Raw genomic sequence first — 21306 nt, forward strand, 5'->3', positions numbered from 1 at the left:
ACCTGGAAACTATCCCATAAGGAGACAGTCCCTTTGTCCTATCTTGGCTGCAAGCCAAGAGGGCATCTTAGGCTGAGCAGATGTTGCTTCTTTGATGAAAGTAGTCAGAGAGAGAGGTGGCTGACCAGTCCTGCTCTTTGTTACCTGGGCAGGTGAGGTCACGCCCACCTCTAGTCACATGCAAACTGGGTGGGTGGGGATGCTTTGAGAGTGCAGGTGGAGGCCTTGAGATGGATGAAATGGCCCCAGCCCCCACCAGATGCTTCATGGGACGTGAAATATTTATTCCAGGTGAAGCTCTTTCCACATTCCAAGCACTATTCGGGATTCTCAGTTGGATGAATCCTTTGGTGGAAAGTGAGATGAGACCTGCGGCTGAAGCTCTTTCCACACTCTTGGCATTGAAATGGTTTCTCCCCAGTGTGAATTTTCTGATGTCGACGGAAGTGTGTGCGTGTAATAAACCTCTTCTTGCATTCCAAGCACTGATATGGTTTCTCCCCACTGTGAATTCTAGTATGGGAAGTGAGACTTGAGCTCCGACTGAAGCTCTTCCCACATTCCACGCACTGATATGGTTTCTCCCCCGTATGAACCCTTTGATGGGAACGGAGATTGGCCCTCTGACTGAAGCTCTTCCCACATTCCAGGCACTGATATGGTTTCTCCCCAGTGTGAATTCTCTTGTGTTGATGCAAGTCCCTTCTTGTTGTAAAGAACTTCTCACATTCCAGGCACTGATACGGCTTCTCCCCCGTATGAATTCTTTGGTGAGAAGTGAGACTCTCCTTCCTGAAGAAGCTCTTCCCACATTCCAGGCACTGGTATGGTTTCTCTCCGCTGTGAATACTCTGATGTCGACGGAAGCATTTGCTTGTAGGAAAAGACTCCCCACATTCCAAGCACTTATATGGTTTCTCCCCTGTATGAATTCTTTGATGGGATGTGAGACATGACCTCCGATTGAAGTTCTTCCCACATTCCAGACACTGAAATGGTTTCTCCCCTGTATGAATTATTTGATGGGAAGTGAGATGGTCGTTCCGCCTGAAGCTCCTCCCACACTCTAAGCACTGATATGGTTTCTCCCCACTGTGAATTATCTTATGTTGTTGCAAGTCTCTTCTTGTAGTAAAGAACTTCTCACATTCCAGGCACTGAAATAGTTTCTCCCCTGTATGAATTCTTTGGTGGGAAGTGAAATGGGCTTTCCATCTGAAGCTCTTTTCACACTCTTGGCATTGAAATGGTTTCTCCCCAGTGTGAATTCTCTGATGTTGATGAAATAAATTTTGTGTACTAAAGCACTTTGTGCATTCCAAGCACTGAAATGGTTTCTCCCCTGCATGAATTCTTTGATGGGAAGTGAGACTATCCTTCCTGGAGAAGCTCTTTCCACATTCCATGCACTGGTACGGTTTCTCTCCGCTGTGAATCCTCTGATGTCGACGGAAGCTTTTGCTGGTAGGAAAAGACTTCCCACACTTCAAGCACTGAAATGGTTTCTCCCCTGTATGAATTCTTTGATGGTCTTTGAGATGTGAGCTGTGATTGAAGCTCTTTCCACATTCCAAGCACTGAAAGGGTTTCTTCCCAATAGGATTTCTTTGATGGAAAGTGGCATGGGAGCTCTGACTGAAGTTCTCCCCACACTCCAAATCTTGATATGGCTTCTCCACTGTGAGGATTTTGTTGTGTTGTCTCTTGTTCTTAATTTCTGATTCATCATCAACTGCAATGAAGAGAGGAACAAATCAGAGCCTAAGAAAGAAATGGAGTTCCCAGTTTTTGAATAATGCAAATGAACATTTGTGATAAGGGAAGATCTGAAGGGAGTTAGATGGGATGTCTTACTGCAGAGTTCACTGCCTTTGCTGACTGACATTCACTGACATATTTATGGGAAATTCAGATTCACAAAGCCTATTCTTTTCAGGGATGAAATTATTTGGCTCAGTCATCGAAACAACTCCATCTGCAAGGCGAGAGGTATATGTGACTATGAATTGGATTCTCTGTCTACCAATTACCTAGCGTTAAGGAGAGAATTAAACTGCTGGGTAATGACAGAAGTCTAAACAGGTTTGGAAAATATCTCAAAAAAGCTCAAAACTAACTACTGGTCATTTCAAAAGATTAAAATGAATATATAGTTCTGAGACTTTGCCTTTAACTTCAAAACTACACTGTTGATAAATATCCTTTCTCTGTTTGTTTTTCCTATGCAGAATGGACTGAAAACCGACGATAACTTTTTATAAGTGCAGAGAAGCGGAGACGGTCAAGGGAAGAAAAACTAATAAATCATAATTAGTAAATTATAGCAAAAATAACACGGAATGCCTTTAGATTTTTGATGTGCCATAACCAGCAGCTAAGAGATGAAATGTGCAGAATGGCTGGAGAGGTTTGAGAGAGACTGCAGATTAGAGAATGGACAGAATCTGTTGGGGAAAAACCTGAGACAGCAATAGATGAAGAAAAGTCCACAGATTTACAAACGTAAATAGGGAAGAAAGAAAGAAAGCTGTTCCTAAGCCAGAGGCTACAGTTTAGAACTGGATATGGAACAACTGATTGGTTCAAAACATGCAGAAAGCCCATCCACACCCTGATCCTTGTGCAAAAAGGCAGAAGGGGAGGAACAATATTCACAGAAAAAACAGTCCCCTCCATGCAAGGTGAGCTGTGGGGGTGTGAGAATCCCAGGTGCTCTAGGTGGCAACGTTGGGATCCATCCAAATATGGGAGGTTTGTCCCAGAGAAATATCTGTTGAATTCCAAAACAGATATGATGACCCAAGAGGGAACTTTACCCAGAGAGATCATGGTCCTCCAAGTCTCCTCCATGACTTCCTTATGCAGAGCTTTCTGGGCAGGATCCAGCAACGCCCACTCCTCAGCCGTGAAACAAACAGCGACATCTTCAAAAGAAACTGAGCTCTGAAAGAATAAAATCCTTCTCTTAGGCAGCATAAAGATTATTTCCTGCATGTTGCTCTTTTGCTTCCTGCCTGGGTTGTTTTAATTGGATTGGTCTGCTGCACATTGGGATTATTGGTGCTGATTTTAATGCTTTAATGGAGTTCTTTCATAGTATACGGTGGTACCTTGGGTTACAGATGCTTCAGGTTACAGACTCCGCTAACCCAGAAATAGTACCTCGGGTTATTAACGAATTAAGTTCTTAACCCGAGGTACCAATGTATTTTAATGATGGATATGAATCTTAGTGAAAATGGGTGGAACTTCACATTGTTTTATTCAGATCAATATGTCTGTGCAAGCGTCCCAGTTTGCCAAATGGAAGAATCCCTCTCTCCTCTCCCTGTGTGTTGCTCTGGGATGGAAAGACTATCCAGATGTCCCAAAGACATATATAATAAATAATACTAGCGACATTCAGAGTTAAGGTGAAGTGGCTAATCATTATCCTCAGAGCATAAACCTTCATTAATGGCATTTTCAGACTTTGTTAAGGGCAGCTTTGACAGAAGTCAAGAGGGGGTTCATTTGCCCCCAGAAATGCCCTGTCTCTCCCCCCCTCAGCCTCTTTCCCCCCATGGCTCCTTCCCCCCACCTGATCCGGTTCCTCAGCCGCTGCTTCCCCTCCACCAGGATGAAGAGATGGAGGAGGAGGTCTTGCCGGCATCCTTCTTTCACCTGCGAGAGACAAAGGGAAGTGGGGAGACAGGAGTGCAGGATGCTTCTCTCAGAGGTGCATTCAGGCGTTTGTGCCCATTTCATATTTTAGTTATGCTAAAATATATCACATCTCCTTTGGCCTCATGACCCCAATTGTCTTCCCCATAACACTGAAAGAACCCACAGATGAGTTTGAGAATCGCCAGAATGTGACCACACAGAGGAAAAATTTCCTTCCTCCTTACCCAGTGCCCTCTCTCTGGTGTCCAACGAAGTCCTCTCTGCCCCAAAGGAATCAGGACCCATTTCTGCAGACAGATCTGCAGAAATTTCCTGAAAGAGAAACAAGGATTCAAAAAAGAGAATGGGGAGAAGGGTTAGAAAAGGGGAAAGGATGAGCAATTTGGAGAGGTTTTTAAGATCTTCTCCCTCCTGTTCAGAGCTCCTTGGGAGCACTCAGAGGAAAGTCTCTCTCACCTGCTGCTCTGCTTGCTTCCTCTCCTCTGCCTGACTCAGGAGGAAACCTTCGACCAGGGCCACTGCCTGGGAACTGGTCTCTGCTCCGCATTCCCTCACCCAGCTCTCCATCTCCGCTGGAAGGACAGCCAGGAACTGCTCCAAGATCACCAGGTCCAGCATCTCAGCTTTCGTGTGCCTTTCCGGCTTCAGCCACTGTTGGCAAAGGTGGTAGAGTCGGCTGCAAACCTCTCGGGGTCCTTTGGCCTCCTGGAAGCAGAACTGCCTCAACTGCTGGCTCTGCACCTCTGAGCGAAGGGTGTCCTCCTCTCCCAGGATATTCTGCCCAGAGCTTTCCCAGAATCCCCCACTACTCCCATTGATAATGCCATGGCCTCTTCCTGCTCCAGGGCCAGCTGAGTCTTGCTCATCCATCTTTAGGAAGGAATCCATTTTTCCTTGGCCAAGTTCTGCCTGTCTGATTTAGAGGCGCTGGCAAATACTGCAAAGGAAATATATTGTTCTGTTATAAAATTGACCCGCTGTCAGGTGAATAGAAAGCTTCTCTGAGCAAGTGTGGACGAGTCTTGCTAGGAACCAGGGCTGGACTGCACCACATGCCAGACTCTGAGCTTTTTTGAAGAAGGAAAGGAAGAAGGAAGGAGAAGAAGAAACTATCTTGCCCTCCTAGGGGGAAAGTGACCAGGCCAAAAGTGGAGGCAAATGAAGGGGTTTCTGTGAGACGAATCAGCCTATTGGCCTCTCAGTGTTTTCAGCCCAGGAAAGAAATCAGCACTTTGCATCTCCACATCTCCAGACAGACTCCTGGGGTGGGATCCCTTTTCCTCTGTTCTGAGGGTCAGATCCTGATCTGGCCAAGCCCTTGAGGGCCAAATGGGTGAGGCCAAAGTTCATGTGGGCCGGACCAAAGGACAGCACTAAGAAGCAAGTGCAATATTGAGTTTTAGTATTGTGTTTTAAAGTCATCGGCTGCTCCGGGATCTTACGGCGAAGAGTGGTAATGAAAATAATAATAATAAAAATACTGTGACGTAGCTTGACCTCCCCACAGCCAGCGATGTCTGGGGCTTCTCCTGGATCCAACCTACTCCCTGGGGGCTCCGGTGGCCTCAGTGACTAGGGGGGTCCCTTTCCAGCTCAGAGAGAGAGGACCAGGCCAGGGTCCTCCCCGCTCTGGACCCCATGAGGCCATGGCAGTGCCCTCTAGGCGGAGCTGCCCAAATGCTCTCTGGATTCCTTGTCTCTCTATCTCCCCCTTTTCTCCAAGGAGCTCCAGGGGGCATCCATGGGGGAGGGCCCTCCTCACTGAAGCCCCACCGCCTTGAGAACACATCTAATTCCCCTCTCAAACAGCTGCTTGGATGGCCGGTTCATTTCCTGGCCCAATTCAAGGGGCTCACATTTGGTACCCCAAATATCGGAACATCTGCAGGACTGGGGCGCAAGAGCCCCTCTCTCCCCCTGCACTCCCTTGCAGCAACTGGGATTCAGCAGCATCCCAGGGACCCCCCTCTTCTCCCCATTGCACCCTTTGCAAGATGAGAAGAGACTCACCGGCTTCCCGGAGGCGCCATGGATGCAGCACGTGCAGAAGAGAGAGACAAAGGCCCCTCCCCCTTTTGAGGCAGGCGGGAGAGGGAGGGGCTTGGGCTCGGGAGTTTTGTTCCCCCCCCCCCGACCCCCAACTCCCGCCTTGACTTCCTCTCCTCTCTAGGAATCCCACTCAATCCCTTTTAACCCTTGGCAAGCCAGCACCCCCAGCTTGCCCCTCCTTCTCTCTATGGCGTCCTGTGCCGGGGAGTTCCGCAGGTGAACTCTGCCTTGCGTTTAATTTTATCTATCCTGAATCTTCCAACATCCCGACTCCTTGGATGTCTTTGAGTTCCACTGCCAAGAGATGCAACTCTCCATCCACTTTCTCTAGGCCAGGATTGGATTTTGAAAATTGGGGGGGGGGGGACTCAGTAATTAGCTAATTGGGAACCACTGCTCTAAAGTCTAAACTAAAGAGCCCCAAAGGCTGCAACTTTTCTTCATAGCAAAGTCTGCCTGGATCATTTTGGCAGCCCTTTTCTGACCCTTTTCCAACTCCTCAAACTTCCTTCATGAGGAGAGGCGACTGCACCCCCCATGAGGTTACGCCATAGATGGGTGACCAGGGGGGGGGCTGCAGGGCTCTGTCCGCCGGGGCCTGTTGTTGCTCCATCTGTCAATCTTTGATGGAGGAAATGAGGGGATGCTCATCCAGTTTGCAGATGACACCAAACTGGCACAGAAGACAGAATCGGGATTCAGGATGACCATTACAGATTGGAGAACTGGGGGCAAGCCAACAAAATGAATTTCCATAGGCATGAACCAGATGCACAAATATAGGATGGGGGACGCCTGCCTTACTAGTAGTACATGTGAAAAAGATCGAGGGGTCTTGGTGGGCCACAAGCTCAACCTGAGTTCACAGTGTGATGCAGATGATAAGAAGTGAATGCTATTCTAGGCAGCGTCCACAGAAGTCCAGTGTCCAGATCAAGGGAAGACATAGTACTGCACCATTATAACTTGGTCAGACCACACCTCGAATACTGTGTCCAATTCTGGGCAAAACAATTTAAGAAAGATGTTGACCAGCTGGAATTTGGTCAAATTTTAAGCAGACACAAATGCAGGCACAGCTTTCCAGAGTCTGGTTGAGGGCAAGACCTGGATGATGCTGGTCAACACCGTGTCCAGGGCAGCTGTCTACCAGCTCCATCTGGTACACAGGCTGAGACCCTCCCTGTCCGCAGACTGTCTCACCAGAGAGGTGCATGCTCTAGTTATCTCCTGCTTGGACTACTGCCATGTGCTCTACAGCTAGACTGAGGACTGGGCGTGGGCATCAGGACCATATAACTCTGGTCCTAAAGGATCTTCCTTGGCTCCCAGTATGTTCCCGAGCACAATTCAAAATGTTGGTGCTGACCTTTAAAGCCCTAAACTATCTTGGCCCAGTATATCTGAAGGAGCGTCTCCACCCCCATCGTCCAGCCCAGACACTGAGGTCCAGCTCCAAAGGTCTTCTGCTGCTTCCCTCACTGCGAGAAGTGAGGTTATAGGGAACCAGGCAGAGGGCCTTCTCAGCAGTGACACCTGCCCTGTGGAACACCCTCCCTTCACGTGTCAAGGAGATAAAGAACTACACAACTTTTAGAAGAAATCTGAAGGCAGTCCTGTATCAGGAAGTTTTTAGCTTTTGATGTTTTATAATTTTTTATATGTACTGTAAGGCACCCAGAGTGGCTCAGGAAACCCAGCCAGATGGGTGGGGTATAAATTTAACAACAACAACACAATTATTATTATTAGTAGTAGTAGGTGGCGGATGGCGCTGTGGTCTAAACCACTGAGTATCTTGCACTTGCTGATCAGAAGGTCAGCGGCTCAAATCCCTGCAATGGGGTGAGCTCCCTTCACTCTGTCCTAGCTCCTGCCAACCTAGCAGTTTGAAAGCACGCCAGTGCAAGTAGATAAATAGGTTACCACTGCGGCGGGAAGGTAAATGGCATTTCCGTGCCCTCTGGTTTCCGCCATGGTGCTCCATTGCGCCAGAAGCAGTTTAGTCATCCTGGCTATCTGTGGACAAACGGCGGCTCCCTCAGCCTGAAAGCAAGATGAGCGCCGCAACCCCATAGTCAACTGACTTAACTGCCATGGGGTCCTTTACCTTTACCTTAGTAGTAGTATTAAAATCCATTCTCTTTTTTATAAGTATTTTTTTATTAGATTTTACAAATAAAATGTCTTTGGTCTTCTCATATCATAAATATGCATGCAATCCAAATCTATTCCAAATCTATTATCGTGACCTTCCAGGTCTAAAATATCTGTACTTTTCAATGTTATCCATTCCTTTAGCCAGTAGAGATAGGACACCTCATAATATAATTTTAAATCTGGCTTCCCTTCTCAGCCATGAAGATCACTGGCTGACCTTGAGGACCAGGCACTACATCACATTGCCAGGGATTGGATTAGATGATCCTCAGCATCCCTTCCAATACTACAATCTTATAACTCTATTATATTCCCCGCTGCAAGTTATTTGATGGGAAGTGAAACTTTCATTCCAGGTGAAGCTTTTTCCACATTTCAAGCACTATTAGGGTGTCTCCATCATATGAATTCTCTGATGGAAAGTGAGTGTTTCCTTCAAGGTGAAGCTCTTTCCGCACTCTTGGCATTGAAATGGTTTTCCCCCATTGTGAATTCTCTGATGTCACAGAAGCGCTCTTCTTGCAGTAAAGCCCATCGTGCATTCTAAGGATAGTTTCTGCCCTTTATTAATTATTTGGTGGGAAGTGAGACTTTCCTTGTGGGTGAAGCTCTTTCCACATTCCAGGCACTTAAATGGTTTCATTCCAAAGGGATTTCTTTTATCAGAAGTAGAATGGGAGCTCTGAGTGAAGTTCGCTCCACTCTCTGAATATTCATATGGCTTCCTCATGTAGATTTTTTCATGGTTTCCTTTGCTCTCAATTTCCAATTTATCACCAGCTGCAAGGAAATGAGAGATGAATCAGAGCATCAGGAAGATATGAAGCTGCCAATTATTGAAAAATGCTCATTAACACCTGTGAGAGGAAGAACTGAGAGGAATTATTTTGGGGGGGGGGTTTCTTTTTTTTTTTATAAAATTTTTTATTCATTTTAAACAATATAGAAAACAGAATAGACAACAAAATAGAAAGAAAAAAAAAAGAAAAACATACAAAACAAACATACATGACTTCCCCAAACCTTCCCATCACTGCACCCTTATTTTTTAAATTAGCTTTAAGCAATCCTTCTTTCAATTTTGAAAAACACAACTTTCTTTAAATTCTCTTAAGTTTAGATTTTAACAGCTATAAATTCTCTAATTTCATAGCCCTTGACATCTTCTCATTCCATAATTTTAAAAAAATTCTTAAGATACACTTTAAATTTTTTCCAGTCCTCTTCCACTGTCTCTCTCCTCTGGTCACGGATTCTGCCAGTCATCTCTGCTAGTCCCATATATTCAATCACCTTGATCTGCCATTCTTCCAGAGTAGGTAACTCTTGAGTCTTCCAATACTTTGCTAGAAGAATTCTTGCTGCCGTGGTTGCATACATAAAAAAAGTTCTATCTTTCTTTGGAATCGTTTGATCGACCATGCCCAGGAGAAAGGCCTCCGGCTTCTTTACAAATGTCCACTTTAGGACCTTCTTAATTTCATTATAGATCATTTCCCAGTAGGCCTTAATTCTTGGGCAGGTCCACCAAAGATGATAAAAAGTTCCTTCACATTCATTACACTTCCAGCACTTATTATTGGGCAGATGATATATCTTTGCTAGCTTGACTGGGGTCATGTACCACCTATAGATCATTTTCATTATGTTCTCTTTTAAGGCACTACATGCCGTAAATTTGATGCCTGTGGTCCATAACTGTTCCCAGTCTGCAAACATAATATCATGTCCGATATCCTGTGCCCACTTAATCATTGCTGACTTTACTGTTTCATCTTGAGTGTTCCATTTCAGCAACAAATTATACATTTTAGACAAATTCTTAGTATTGGATTCCAATAGCTCTGTTTCTAACTTTGACCTCTCCTTCTGAAATCCTAGTCTCCTGTCTTGCTTAAATGTCTCATTAATCTGATGATAATGTAACCAGTCTCAAACTTTAGATTTTAATTTCTCAAAGCTCTGTAATTTAGGCTTTTCACCATCGTATTCTATTATTTCATAATATTTTGGCCAATCTGATTCCATATTAAGTTTTTTTACCGCCTTGGCTTCCATGGGTGACAACCACCTGGGGGTTTTATTTTCCAACAAGTCCTTATAGCGAATCCACACGTTATATAATGCCTTTCTGACAATGTGGTTTTTAAAACCTCTATGAACCTTTACCTTGTCATACCACAAATATGCATGCCAGCCGAAGTTGTTATCATATCCCTCCAAATCCAAGACATCTGTATTCTCAAGAAGTAGCCATTGTTTCAGCCAGCAGAATGCTGCTGCCTCGTAGTAAAGTCTTAAGTCCGGCAGAGCAAAGCCCCCTCTATCCTTTGCATCAGTTAAAATCTTAAATTTTATTCTGGGTTTTTTGCCCTGCCAGACAAATTTAGATATATCTTTCTGCCACTTCTTGAAACAGTCCATCTTGTCCAAAATTTGTAGTGTCTGGAACAAAAACAACAATCTCGGCAATACGTTCATCTTAATAATAGCAATTCGGCCTAACAAGGAGAGTCTTAGTCTAGACCAAATGTCAAGATCTTTCTTCACTTCCAACCAACATTTCTCATAGTTGTCCTTAAACAGATTCATATTCTTAGATGTTAAATTCACCCCAGATATTTCACTTTTTTTGTTATTTCTAAACCCGTTTCCCTTTGAAAGCTATCTTTTTCCTCCATTGTTAAATTTTTTCCCAACACCTTTGTCTTCTGTTTGTTTAATTTAAAACCTGCCACTTGACCAAATTTTTCAATAAGTTCCAATACCCTTTTTGTACTGGCTTCTGGTTTTTGCAAAGTCAAAACTAAGTCATCTGCAAATGCTCTTAACTTATAATGTTTAGCTCCGAGCTGTATCCCTTCCACCAGCTGGTCTCTTCTAATCATGTTTAACAGTACCTCCAGGACCGATATAAACAATAGGGGGGATATTGGGCATCCCTGTCGTGTCCCTTTTTCTATCGGGATCTCATCCATCACCATACCATTCACAATTAATTTAGCCTTTTGCTCAGAGTATATTGCACCTATACCATTTTCAAATTTTTGGCCTACCCCCATCCCTTGCAGATTCTTCTTCATAAAACTCCAACTAACATTGTCAAAGGCTTTCTCCGCATCCACAAAGATCAAAACTGCTTTTCTGTTTATGTTCGTCTCTAAAAGCTCCAAAATGTCTATAATGTTCCTCACATTGTCTGACATATGTCTCCCTGGGAGAAAGCCTGTTTGGTCTTTATGAATCTCATCCAGTAACACTTTTTTCAATCTTTTTGCTAAAATGTCTGCAAAAATTTTGTAATCCACATTTAACAGTGAGATAGGGCGGTAGTTCTTAACTTGGTGCTTCTCAGCTTCTGTTTTCGGTATGAGTGAGATAAATGCTTGCTTCCACGATTCAGGAGCCTTTTTCCCCTCCATGATTTGATTACACACTTCTTTCAATGGTTGTATTAGCCATTCCTTAAGTGCTTTGTAGTACCTCGCGGTCAATCCATCTGGTCCTGGTGATTTCCCCAGTTGCATACCCTGAATGGCACCCTCTATTTCTTGGTCTGTAATTTTCTCATTCAAAATCCTTTTATTATTTTCACTAATCTTTGAAAGTCCATATTTTTTAATAAAATCTTCTATCTCTTGTTCATTCTTTGGCCCTTGTGCATATAATTTCTTAAAGAAACTTTGAAAGCAATTACTAATCTCATTTGGTTTACTGATGAATTTCCCCTCTACCTCGAGGGATGTTACCGTGTTCAGCTTTTGCCTCTTTTTCAATTGCCATGACAGCAGTTTCCCACATTTATCTGCTGACTCAAAAGTCTTTTGCCTCATCTGTTTTATTTTCCATTCTATTTCTTGATTTATCAGTTCCATATACTGGGTTTGTTGGTACTTTATTTCTCTTAAAATCTCTTGAGACTTGGGTTTAGATCTCAATTTCTTTTCTCCTTCTTTTATCTGTTCCCAAATTTTTTCTTTTCTCTCATTCTGCTTTTTCCTTTTTATAGAATTTTGTTGGATTAGGAAACCACGCATCACGGCCTTGCTAGCATCCCACACTATTCTTCTTTCCACATCTGATCTTAAATTCACCTCGAAGTAGTCTTTCAATGTCTTTTGGGCCTTTTTGTAAATAGCATCATCTCCAAATAGGGTGTCATTCATTCTCCATCTGAAGTTTCCAGCTGTTGTCAGTTTAATGTCCATCCTTATTGCGTTATGATCAGAGCAGGTTTTTGGGCAGATTTCTGTCTTTTTAACCCTTGGTGCCAGATTGCTAGAGATCCAAATTTGGTCAATCCTGGTCCAAGTCATCTTTGCTTCAGAGAAGAAGGTCCCCTCTCTTTCCAGGGGGTTCCTTGTTCTCCAAATATCAATCAAGTCCATGGTATCAGTCAGCTCGAAAAAGGTCTTTGGTAATCTCCCATCTTTAGAAATTGTTTGTCTTTGTGCTTTATCCATGTTTGTGGAGACGACTCCGTTCATATCGCCCATCATTATGATTTTGAAGTCCATATAGTCCATTAAAGTCTCATGCAACTTCTTAAAGAACTCTGCCTTCCCCTCGTTAGGTGCATAAACTCCTACAATCAAGATCTTTTCTCCATGTATTTGAATTTCCACTGCCAGATATCTTCCTTGTTCATCCTTAAAGATCATTTTTGGTTCTAATCTTTCTTTAACATACATCACTACCCCTCTTTTCTTAACTTTGTCTGATGAAATGAATTCCAATCCTAGTCTCTTGTTTATCAATAATTTTCTATGTATCCTGGCAATGTGGGTTTCTTGCAGACATATTACATCTAGATGTTCTTTCTTTAATATGTGAAATACTTGGCCTCTTTTTCGAGGGTGGTTCAAACCATTACAATTCCAACTCAGAAGTTGCAGAGACATTTTGTTACTGGGCTTCTTTTCCACCGACTGCTCCAAGTGCTTGCTCCTCATCTGTCGGTGCTGGGATCAGGCCAAATGATAAGTTTGTTATATCCAATACCTCCCTCTCAGTCACGGTTCCTTTTTGGAAATCCTCAGCGTTTCTTTCGAGGAATTGATCTTTCTCATGGATTGTTTTGATTTTAATTTTCTTCCCTTTGAAGTTAAAGGACAACCCCTGTGGGAACTCCCACCTGAATCGGATGTTATTTGCTTTCAGTAGGTCCACTAGGTCTTTAAATTGGGCCCTAACTTCCAAAAAGTGTTTAGGGATATCTTTGAAGATCTGTATTTGGGAATTTTTGATGATCAAGGCCTTCTGGAAATGAAGGTTCAATAATTTGTCCCTTTCTTCTTTGGATCTCAACGTGATTAAACAGTCCCTTGGTTTCTTACCTTGTTTCCTGCCAATCCGGAAGGCTGTGGTTATTACAAATTCATCTTCCTCTCCTTCCAACTCATCCGTCCAAAATTCTTGGAATTTGTCTGTGAGAAATTCCCCAAGGTTGTCCTCTTCCTCCTCTGGTACCAATCTTAATTTCAGATTCTTGCTTTTTCTCTCCAATTCCAAAAGTGCCAAAGTAGCATCGTGTTCATGTACTTTCTTTGCAATAGGTGCAAATTTTCCCCTGGTTTCCTCGGCAGTGCTCCTAGCGGTCTCAGCTATTCTCCTTGTCTCAGTACTTTCCTCAATTAAACGGTTAATAGAGTCAGTATTTGAAGATATTGCCGTTGTGTTCAGGTCAAGTCTGGTTGTCAGCTCCGTCAGTTTCTTAGAGTTCTCTGTTGATTGCTTGGTAAGTGCTTCTAAGGATTGATTTATTCTGAGCAGAGCCTGTGTCATAGAATCCATTGATGCCGATGTGCCTTTCTCCTGTGCAGCTGTGGCTCCTGTTAAAGAGCCTCTTTTTTGAACTTGCTTTTGAGCTTGTTTTGTTTTGCTTCTTGTTGATATCTCTTCCAGTGGAGTGCTCATCTCAAGGTCATTCACACAGGAAAGTTGTAAATGGAAAGTCCCACTTTCCTGCCTTGATTTTCTGTTTTAGTCCTCTAGAGGGAGAAGTTGTATCCAAATAACTGAAACAAAGAGACAGGGGAGCCAAAAGCCATGCAAAGTCCCAAAAGAGAAAGTTTATCCAACAGTCTTACTTTGTTGCTACTGAAAAGTTACAAATTTTGCCCTCTAAAGTCCCGATACTTTTGTTTCAAAAGAGATCTTACTTTGTAGCGCCGCTTTCTTTTGACAGTTCTCTCCAGGCGCTCACCTCTCAGGCAGTCCGGCCAGGGGTATCGACAGCGGAGAGTTTTCCTTTCTAAACTCTCTTCAGTTAGGAGGTTAAATTCAGTCGATCTTCTTCCCCCCCTCTCCCACTCCAAAAAAAAAGGGGGGGTAGATCACCTCAGATGTCAGGCTTAACAATTTTCAAAATAAGGGTTCCTTTTAAATATAGCTAGTTTCTTTCATTGCTACTTGAATCGTGCAGTTCCGGGAGGCTGACTTCCTTACTTTTTCGCCTTCCCGTTTTCAGCCAAATCTTCTTAATTTACTGAGTCCGTTAACTTATATTTGCCGTTCTTACTCACGGGTTGTTGTTGCCAATTAGTCGTTTCAGGAAGGAATCGGCGCTCTCCATTAATGGCGACGCGGCTTCGCTCCGCAAGCTGGGTTGCGATCCTCAGCACCGCGCTCACACCCGGTGCCGTTCCGGAGCCTTTAAAAAGGCTCTTTCACGATACCGGGGGGCGCAAAGGTGCCCACCGAATCTCCTTGTCCACAGGCTTCAGCGCCTGTGATTTTAGGGGTCCCCCGCTCGCCGTAGCGGGACAGACCCGAACTTACGGAGCAGTCCTGCTTCAGAGCTTGAAGCAAGGACCGCCATTAACGCTGGCGCCGACCGGAAGTGGTCAGAACTGAGAGGAATTAGATCAGAGGGTGTTACTTCAGGGTTCATTGCCTTTGTTGACAGGCATTCAGGGACATCTTTATGGCAACCTGAGATTTGAAAAGCCTAATTTCTGGGATGGATTTTGTTTGGCCCAGCTATGAAATCTGCTCCACCTCTTATGCCAGCCATCTTTTTGGGTCAACCAGAAACACACAGCCAAAATAAAAAAATCTGCCAGAAGCTACTTCCATTTCCCTAACCACTCTGAAGCCCACATTTTAAAAAGGACTGGGCAGTTTGGACCAGCCTGATCCTTGTTTAAAAAGGCATAACTGGAGGAAGCATATTCAGAACAAATCAGTAGATGGCCCTCTATGCAAAGTGAGTCCGTTTGGTTTATTGTGTTTAGCAAACAGCCTTTACAAACATCCATGCAAAGTGTGCTGTGGGGGGATTTGAATCCCTGGGGCCGAAGGTGTGCTGTTGAGCTCTATCAAAATCTGGGAGCTTCATCACAGAGAGATTTATGTATGGAATTTCAAAATGTATATTATGATTGAACAGGGTATTAGAGGTCACTGACTATAACTGCTTCCCAAAGCTCTAGCAGAGTTTCCCTGGCGGCAGACGACAGAACTGCAGACACACTCCAATGCACAGTGAAGAATTACTTTATGCAAACATTTTCAGCTACTACAAACATGTTAGTTGCTACTATTTACAAAACTATTTACAGTTCTTCTCCTTCATTGGCATGGTATACTTTTAATCTTATGATAAACAGTCCTGATACTGCAAACTCATAGTATCAACGTATGTGTGCTCTCCTCCTGCCTCAAATTGCAAACTCATTTGTTGTTGTTTAGTCGTTTAGTCGTGTCTGACTCTTCGCGACCCCCTGGACCAGAACACGCCAGGCACTCCTGTCTTCTTCTTTCAACTGCATCTCCAGCTGACTCCAGTTAAGCTGGCACTCCCACGCATTGAAGAAACTTCTGGAATGCTTTTTAACTTAAAGGAACCTTATCTGCTTCTTTAAATAATGTATTCCTAACACCCCTTCTCATTTGAACAGAAACAGATACAGGATTATGAAACATATACAAACATATTCACATATCATGTAATACAATTCCCAGCATTGTGACCAGTTCTGCATGTTTTTCAAACGTGACAGCTTTTGTAAAAAATGTCTGCAGTGTTTTGCTTACTTGCACAATACTTCAACGTTATCAGGTTTTCTTTCACATTTTCTTTTACATTCTGATATTTAATTTCAATATGTTTTGTTTTGCCTTTAGACTGCTCAGAACCCACCAATGAGATTACTGCTTGATTATCCTCCCCCTCTTGTAGTGGATAATTACATTTCACACCTAAGTCATTGTGGATCTGTACATAATATTTCATTTTGTTACATAGTTCTGCTAATGCACAGTACTTAGCTTATGTTGAGGATGTAACCACAATTCCCCATTTTCTGGCAAAGTGGAAGGGGAGCCGCTTACACCCGTAAGTGTGTAAGCGGTTGTAAGCAGCTCCTCTCCCACTTTCCTGCTTCAAAGCAACTATGGAGGAGGGAAGGAAGGGGACCATGGATCCTCCGCTAGCGACGGCAGCGGATTCTCTCCTCCCGGGCTCTCTTTGAAGCAGGAAAGTGGGAGGGGAGCAGCTCCTCTCCCACTTTCCTGCTTCAAAGCGGAGGGAGTCTGCTGCAGTTGCAAGCAGAGGATCCATGGCTCCGCTTCCTTCCCTCCTCCATGGCTTGCTTTGAAGCAGGGTGCAGGGGGGAAAGAGGGCAGGAAATAAATGCCGGGCAGGAAGACAAAACCACACTTTGACCACTGAAAATCCACCTCAGCCTCCCCAGATTTCCACTGAGACGGCCAGGCTAATTTCGATGGCCATAAGAGCTGGAAACTTGTATGGGCTGTTTATTTAAAGACGAAAACATGCACACACGTGAAAGAAATCCTCCCAGGTTCCTGGACACAACCCACGCTTGATATTTACACAGGTTACATGGATGGCATTGGCAGCTGGAGAAGCAGCATTGTTAAAGAGCAAATCCTGGTTTCAAGCTTAAGATCAGCTCTTTCGTGTTGGCCTCAAACAATCCTTTGGCTGCAGGGGGAATCCCTCCCTCCCTTAATTCAGGATGCTACAGTCTACAGATGCTGTGTCAGCCTGCCCTTTGGCCTGAGCTGTAAAAAGCATCTTCAAGAGGGTGATGGGAGGTGACACAGTCATCTTCCAGATGTGCAAAGAACCACCCTTGCCACGGGACAGCAAGCCTCACACCCAGATCCGTAGCATAAATGGGAACCTAGGAAGCTGCCTTATAAGGAGTCAGATCCACTACTCCATCTAGCTTAGTAATGGCAACACAGACTGGCAGCAGTCTGCCAGAGTTTCAGGCCTGGAGAAGCCGGGGATTGAATGTGTGGTGTTCTGCATGCAAAGCCACTGAGTTCACAGCTGTTCCCTTTAAAAACAAACTAAGATTGTAGTCCTCATGGTTATGAAGAAAGGGCTAATTTAAACAGGAACAGAGGGACCTTCCCTGTACCAGTCAGGACCCCTGAGCCCATTGAGCTCAGTTTTGTCTTCGTAGATGGGCAGAGGCTCGCCGGGGTTTCAGGAGACACACCCTCAGCCCTGTCCGGAGAAGCTTTCAAGGACTGGACTTGGGATCTTCTCCATGCTCTCCCCATTGAGCTATGATGGCTCCCTCCCCTGCCCCTCTGCAGGAGGCCTATCTCAGCTTGTCATTATAATGTATATATGTCAAGGGCTTTGAGTTGCATATAAAGTCAGGCTCAGCATTATTAACTGGACTTAGATAAGCCATGGTTCCCCTTCCTTCCCTCCTCTGAGGCTCCCTTTAAAGCAGCAAAGCGGACAGGAGTCGCCCGCTTTGCTGCTTTAAATAGCTTAGTACAACATTTGATTCAAATTTTTGTGTGTGTGTGTTTTCCTCCTCTAAAAACTAGGTGTGCCTTATGGAGCGAAAAATACGGTACATAATAATAAAAAAAATGAAACACACCAATATTCTTCTCCCACAAAGAGACTTAAAAGGATAACGTTTAATTGGCCAAAGGCCCAATTGTTACGTTGTACTCACTTAAACACACTTCCAAACTCTCAGCCAATCAACAGCCCCTCCCCCAGCTAATATTACCTTAAATCTATTATAATATATTAGTTGATTTACTATTATTACATAAATTACTTTGCTAGAGGAGTATACAGTTTTAAATACAAACACCAAACATGCACAAACAATTTCTAAGAGGCTCATGGGAGAGCCAGTGCAGTATATTGCCTAGAGCAGGGATGTCCAACAGGTCGATCACGAGGTTTTGGTAGATCGTTGTTGATCGCTACCTTGCCCTGCCCCACTGTCATCCTTCGGTGAGCTACTGTTTCTCTTTGACCCCAAAATAATGTAAAAATGTTGTGCCCCCCCAAAGCCAACCAACTTATGCCTCCCAACCCCCCTCAAAATGGGGCTTTGACCTGAACCCCTAAAAATGGGGGTAGATCACTGCCAGTTTTTAAATCTGTGAGTAGATCACAGTCTCTTGGAAGTTGGCCACCCCTGGCTACAGGATTCGACTACACCCTGGGAGACGTGGGTTCAAATCCCTCCTTGGCCATGAAGCTCACTGGACAGCCTTGGGGAGCCTAACCATCTCAGTTATTCTCATGATTGAAAAGGAGGTGAAGAACCATGTGACCCCACAAGAAAAGAACAAGAAAGGAGATTCTGACTAAACATCAAGAAGATGCATTGCAGTTGGATAGACTAGATGACCCTCAAGATTCCTCCCAAAGCTACTATTCTGTAACTCCGGGATTCCCCCACTGTGAGTTCTTTCATGGGAAGTGAGAGTTTGCTTGAAGGTGAATCTCTTTCCGCACTCTTGGCATTGAAATGGTTTCTCTCCAGTGTGAATTCTCCTATGTCGCCATAACTCTTTTCTTGCAGCAAAGCACTTTGTGCATTCCAAGCACTGATACGGCTTCTCCCCTGTATGAATTCTTTGATGAGAAGTAAGACTGTCCTTCCTGGAGAAGCTCTTTCCACATTCCACACACTGGTATGGTTTCTCTCCGCTGTGAATACTCTGATGTCGACGGAAGTATCTGCTTGTAGTGAAGAACTTCCCACATTCCAAGCACTGATATGGTTTTTCACCACTGTGGATCCTCTGATGTAGACGGAAGTATCTGCTTGTAGTGAAGAATTTTCCACATTCCAAGCACTGATATGGTTTCTCCCAGGTATGAATTATTCGATGGGAAGTGAGATAAGAGCTGCGACTGAAGCTCTTCCCACATTCCAAACAATGATATGGTTTCTCCCCTGTATGAATTCTTTGATGGGACGTAAGATTGGCCCTCTGACTGAAGCTCTTCTCACATTCCAAGCACTGATATGGTTTCTCCCCACTGTGAATTCTCTTATGCTGATGAAAGTCACCTCTCGTAGTAAAGCACTTCTCACATTCCAGGCACTGATATGGTTTCTCTCCTGTATGAATTCTTTGATGGGAAGTAAGACTATTCTTCCGACTGAAACTCTTTCCACATTCCAAACATTGATATGGTTTCTCCCCTGTATGAATTCTTAAATGAGAAGTGAGAGGGCTGCTCTGACTGAAGCTCTTTCCACACTCCAAGCAGTGATAGGGCTTCTCCCCCGTATGAATTCTTTTATGGGCTTTGAGATGTGAACTGTGATTGAAGCTCTTTCCACATTCCAAGCACTGAAATGGTTTCTCCCCTGTATGAATTCTTTGATGGGAGGCGAGATTGCTGCTGTCACTGAAGCTCTTTCCACATTCTAAGCACTGAAAGGGTTTCTTCCCAATAGGATTTCTTTGATGGGAAGTGGCATGGGAGCTCTGACTGAAGTTCTCCCCACACTCCAAATCTTGATATGGCTTCTCCACTGTGTGGATTTTGTTGTGCTGTCCCTTGTTCTTAATTTCTGATTCATCATCAACTGCAATGAAGAGAGCAACAGATCAGAGCCTAAGAAAGAAATATTTATGGGAAATTCAGATTCAAAAAGCCTGTTCTTATTTGGGATGAAATTTCTTTGTCTCAATCATCAAACCAACTACATCTGCAAGGTCAGAAGTCTATTTGAATATGAATTGGATTATCTGTCTACCAATTACCCAGCGTGCAGGGGAGAATGAAACTGCTGGGTAATGACAGAATTCTAAATGGGTCTGGAAAATATCTCAAAAAAGCTCAAAACTAAGTACTGGGGATTTCAAAAGATTAAAATTAATATAAAGTTCTGAAACTTTGCCTTTAGCTTCAAAGCTACACTGTTCATAAATCACCATTCTCTGTTTCTTTTTTCTATGTGAAACGGACTGAAAACCGACGGTAACTATTTATAAGTGCAAAGAAGCAGAGACAGTCAAGGGAGCAGAACTAATAGATCATAATTAGTAAATCATAGCAAAGATAACAATGAAGCCTTTAGATTTTTGATATGTCATAACCAGCAGCTAATGGACAAAATGTGCAGAATGGCTGGAGAGGTTTCAGAGAGACTGCAGGTGAGAGAATGGACACAATCTGTTGGGGAAAAACATGAGTCAGCAGTAGATGAAGAAAAGTCCACAGATTTACAACTGTATGAAGGGAAGAAAGAAAGAAAGAAAGAAAGAAAGAAAGAAAGAAAGAAAGAAAGAAAGAAAGAAAGAAAGAAAGCTGTTCCTAAGCCAGAAGCTACAGTTAGAACTGGATATGGAACAACTGATTGTTTCAAAACAATCAGAAAGCCTATCCACATCCTGATCCTTGTGCAAAAAGGCAGAAGGGGAGGAACCATATTCACAGACAAAACAGTCCATATCCCTCCATGCAAGGTGAGCTGTGGGGGTGTGAGAATCCCAGGTGCTCTAGGTGGCAACGTTGGGATCCATCAAAATATTGGAAGTTTGTCCCAGAGAAATATCTATTGAATTCCAAAACAGATATGATGACCCAAGAGGGAACTTTACCCAGAGAGATCATGGTCCTCCAAGTCTCCTCCATGACTTCCTTATGCAGAGCTTTCTGGGCAGGATCCAGCAACGCCCACTCCTCAGCCGTGAAATGAACAGCGACATCTTCAAAAGAAACTGAGCTCTGAAATAAAATATCCTTCTCTTAGGCAGCATAAAGATTATTCCCTGCATGTTGCTTTTTTGCTTCCTGTCTGGGTTGTTCTAATCGGATTGGTCTGCTGCACATTGGGATTACTGGTGCTTATTTTAATGAACACCACGTTGTTTTATTCAGATCAATATGTCTGTGCAAGTGTTCCAGTTTGCCAAATGGACGAATCCTTCTCTCCTCTCACTTAAGTTTTGTTCTGGAATGGAAAGACTATCTAGATGTCCAAAAGACATTTATAACGAATAATACTAGCGACATTCAGAGTTAAGGTGAAGGGGCTACTCAGAGCATAAACCTTCATTAATGGCATTTTCAGCCTTTGTTAAGGGCAGCTTAACAGAAGCAATGAGGAGGGGAGAGATTTTTTCCGTCTCAGAAATGCCCTCTGTCCCTCTCCCTCAGCCTCTTTCCCCCCA

General features: G+C 43.8%; 2 protein-coding genes across 5 annotated transcripts in view; both read right to left on the bottom strand.

Moving 5' to 3' along the window:
- LOC309354617 (uncharacterized protein) overlaps positions 1 to 21306 on the bottom strand; it is a 42320-nt gene that overhangs the window by 19050 nt on the left and 1964 nt on the right. The window contains exons 4-5 of one of the 2 annotated variants that reach the window (XM_081884851.1): positions 20734 to 20860; positions 18573 to 19715 (exon numbers count right to left, since the gene is read on the bottom strand). In XM_081884851.1, the coding sequence (XP_081740977.1) occupies positions 18573 to 19715; positions 20734 to 20860 (1270 nt within the window). Of the gene's footprint in view, positions 1 to 17775; positions 19716 to 20733; positions 20861 to 21306 lie in introns of those variants that run through there. The other variant, XM_081884852.1, reaches the window with a different exon arrangement.
- LOC309354622 (uncharacterized protein) lies at positions 197 to 21302 on the bottom strand. Of its 3 annotated transcripts, XM_081884858.1 has the most exons (4): positions 3891 to 3960; positions 3581 to 3663; positions 2817 to 2943; positions 197 to 1732 (listed from the first exon to the last, which is right to left on the bottom strand). In XM_081884858.1, exons 1-4 carry the CDS (start codon positions 3949 to 3951, stop codon positions 318 to 320), a joined length of 1686 nt encoding a protein of 561 aa, XP_081740984.1. In that variant the 5' UTR covers positions 3952 to 3960; the 3' UTR covers positions 197 to 317. The 3 variants fall into 3 exon arrangements, with proteins under 3 accessions (XP_081740984.1, XP_081740986.1, XP_081740985.1); XM_081884860.1 differs by lacking the exons at positions 3581 to 3663; positions 3891 to 3960 and adding an exon at positions 21000 to 21302 and having other exon boundaries at positions 2817 to 3063; XM_081884859.1 differs by lacking the exons at positions 3581 to 3663; positions 3891 to 3960 and adding an exon at positions 3255 to 3563 and having other exon boundaries at positions 2817 to 3063.

This window comes from Podarcis melisellensis, assembly GCF_964234715.1.
Source record: "Podarcis melisellensis genome assembly, chromosome: 13".
Classification (NCBI taxonomy): domain Eukaryota; kingdom Metazoa; phylum Chordata; class Lepidosauria; order Squamata; family Lacertidae; genus Podarcis; species Podarcis melisellensis.

Excerpts from the sequence above, each read along its gene's own strand:
- LOC309354622 (XM_081884858.1), bottom strand. The coding sequence starts at position 3,951 with ATGGGTCCTGATTCCTTTGGGGCAGAGAGGACTTCGTTGGACACCAGA. Across the intron at positions 2,944-3,580 it reads CGGCTGAGGAACCGGATCAG|AGCTCAGTTTCTTTTGAAGA; the intron begins GTGGGGGGAAGG and ends TTATTCTTTCAG. Across the intron at positions 1,733-2,816 it reads GAGGACCATGATCTCTCTGG|TTGATGATGAATCAGAAATT; the intron begins GTAAAGTTCCCT and ends TCTTCATTGCAG.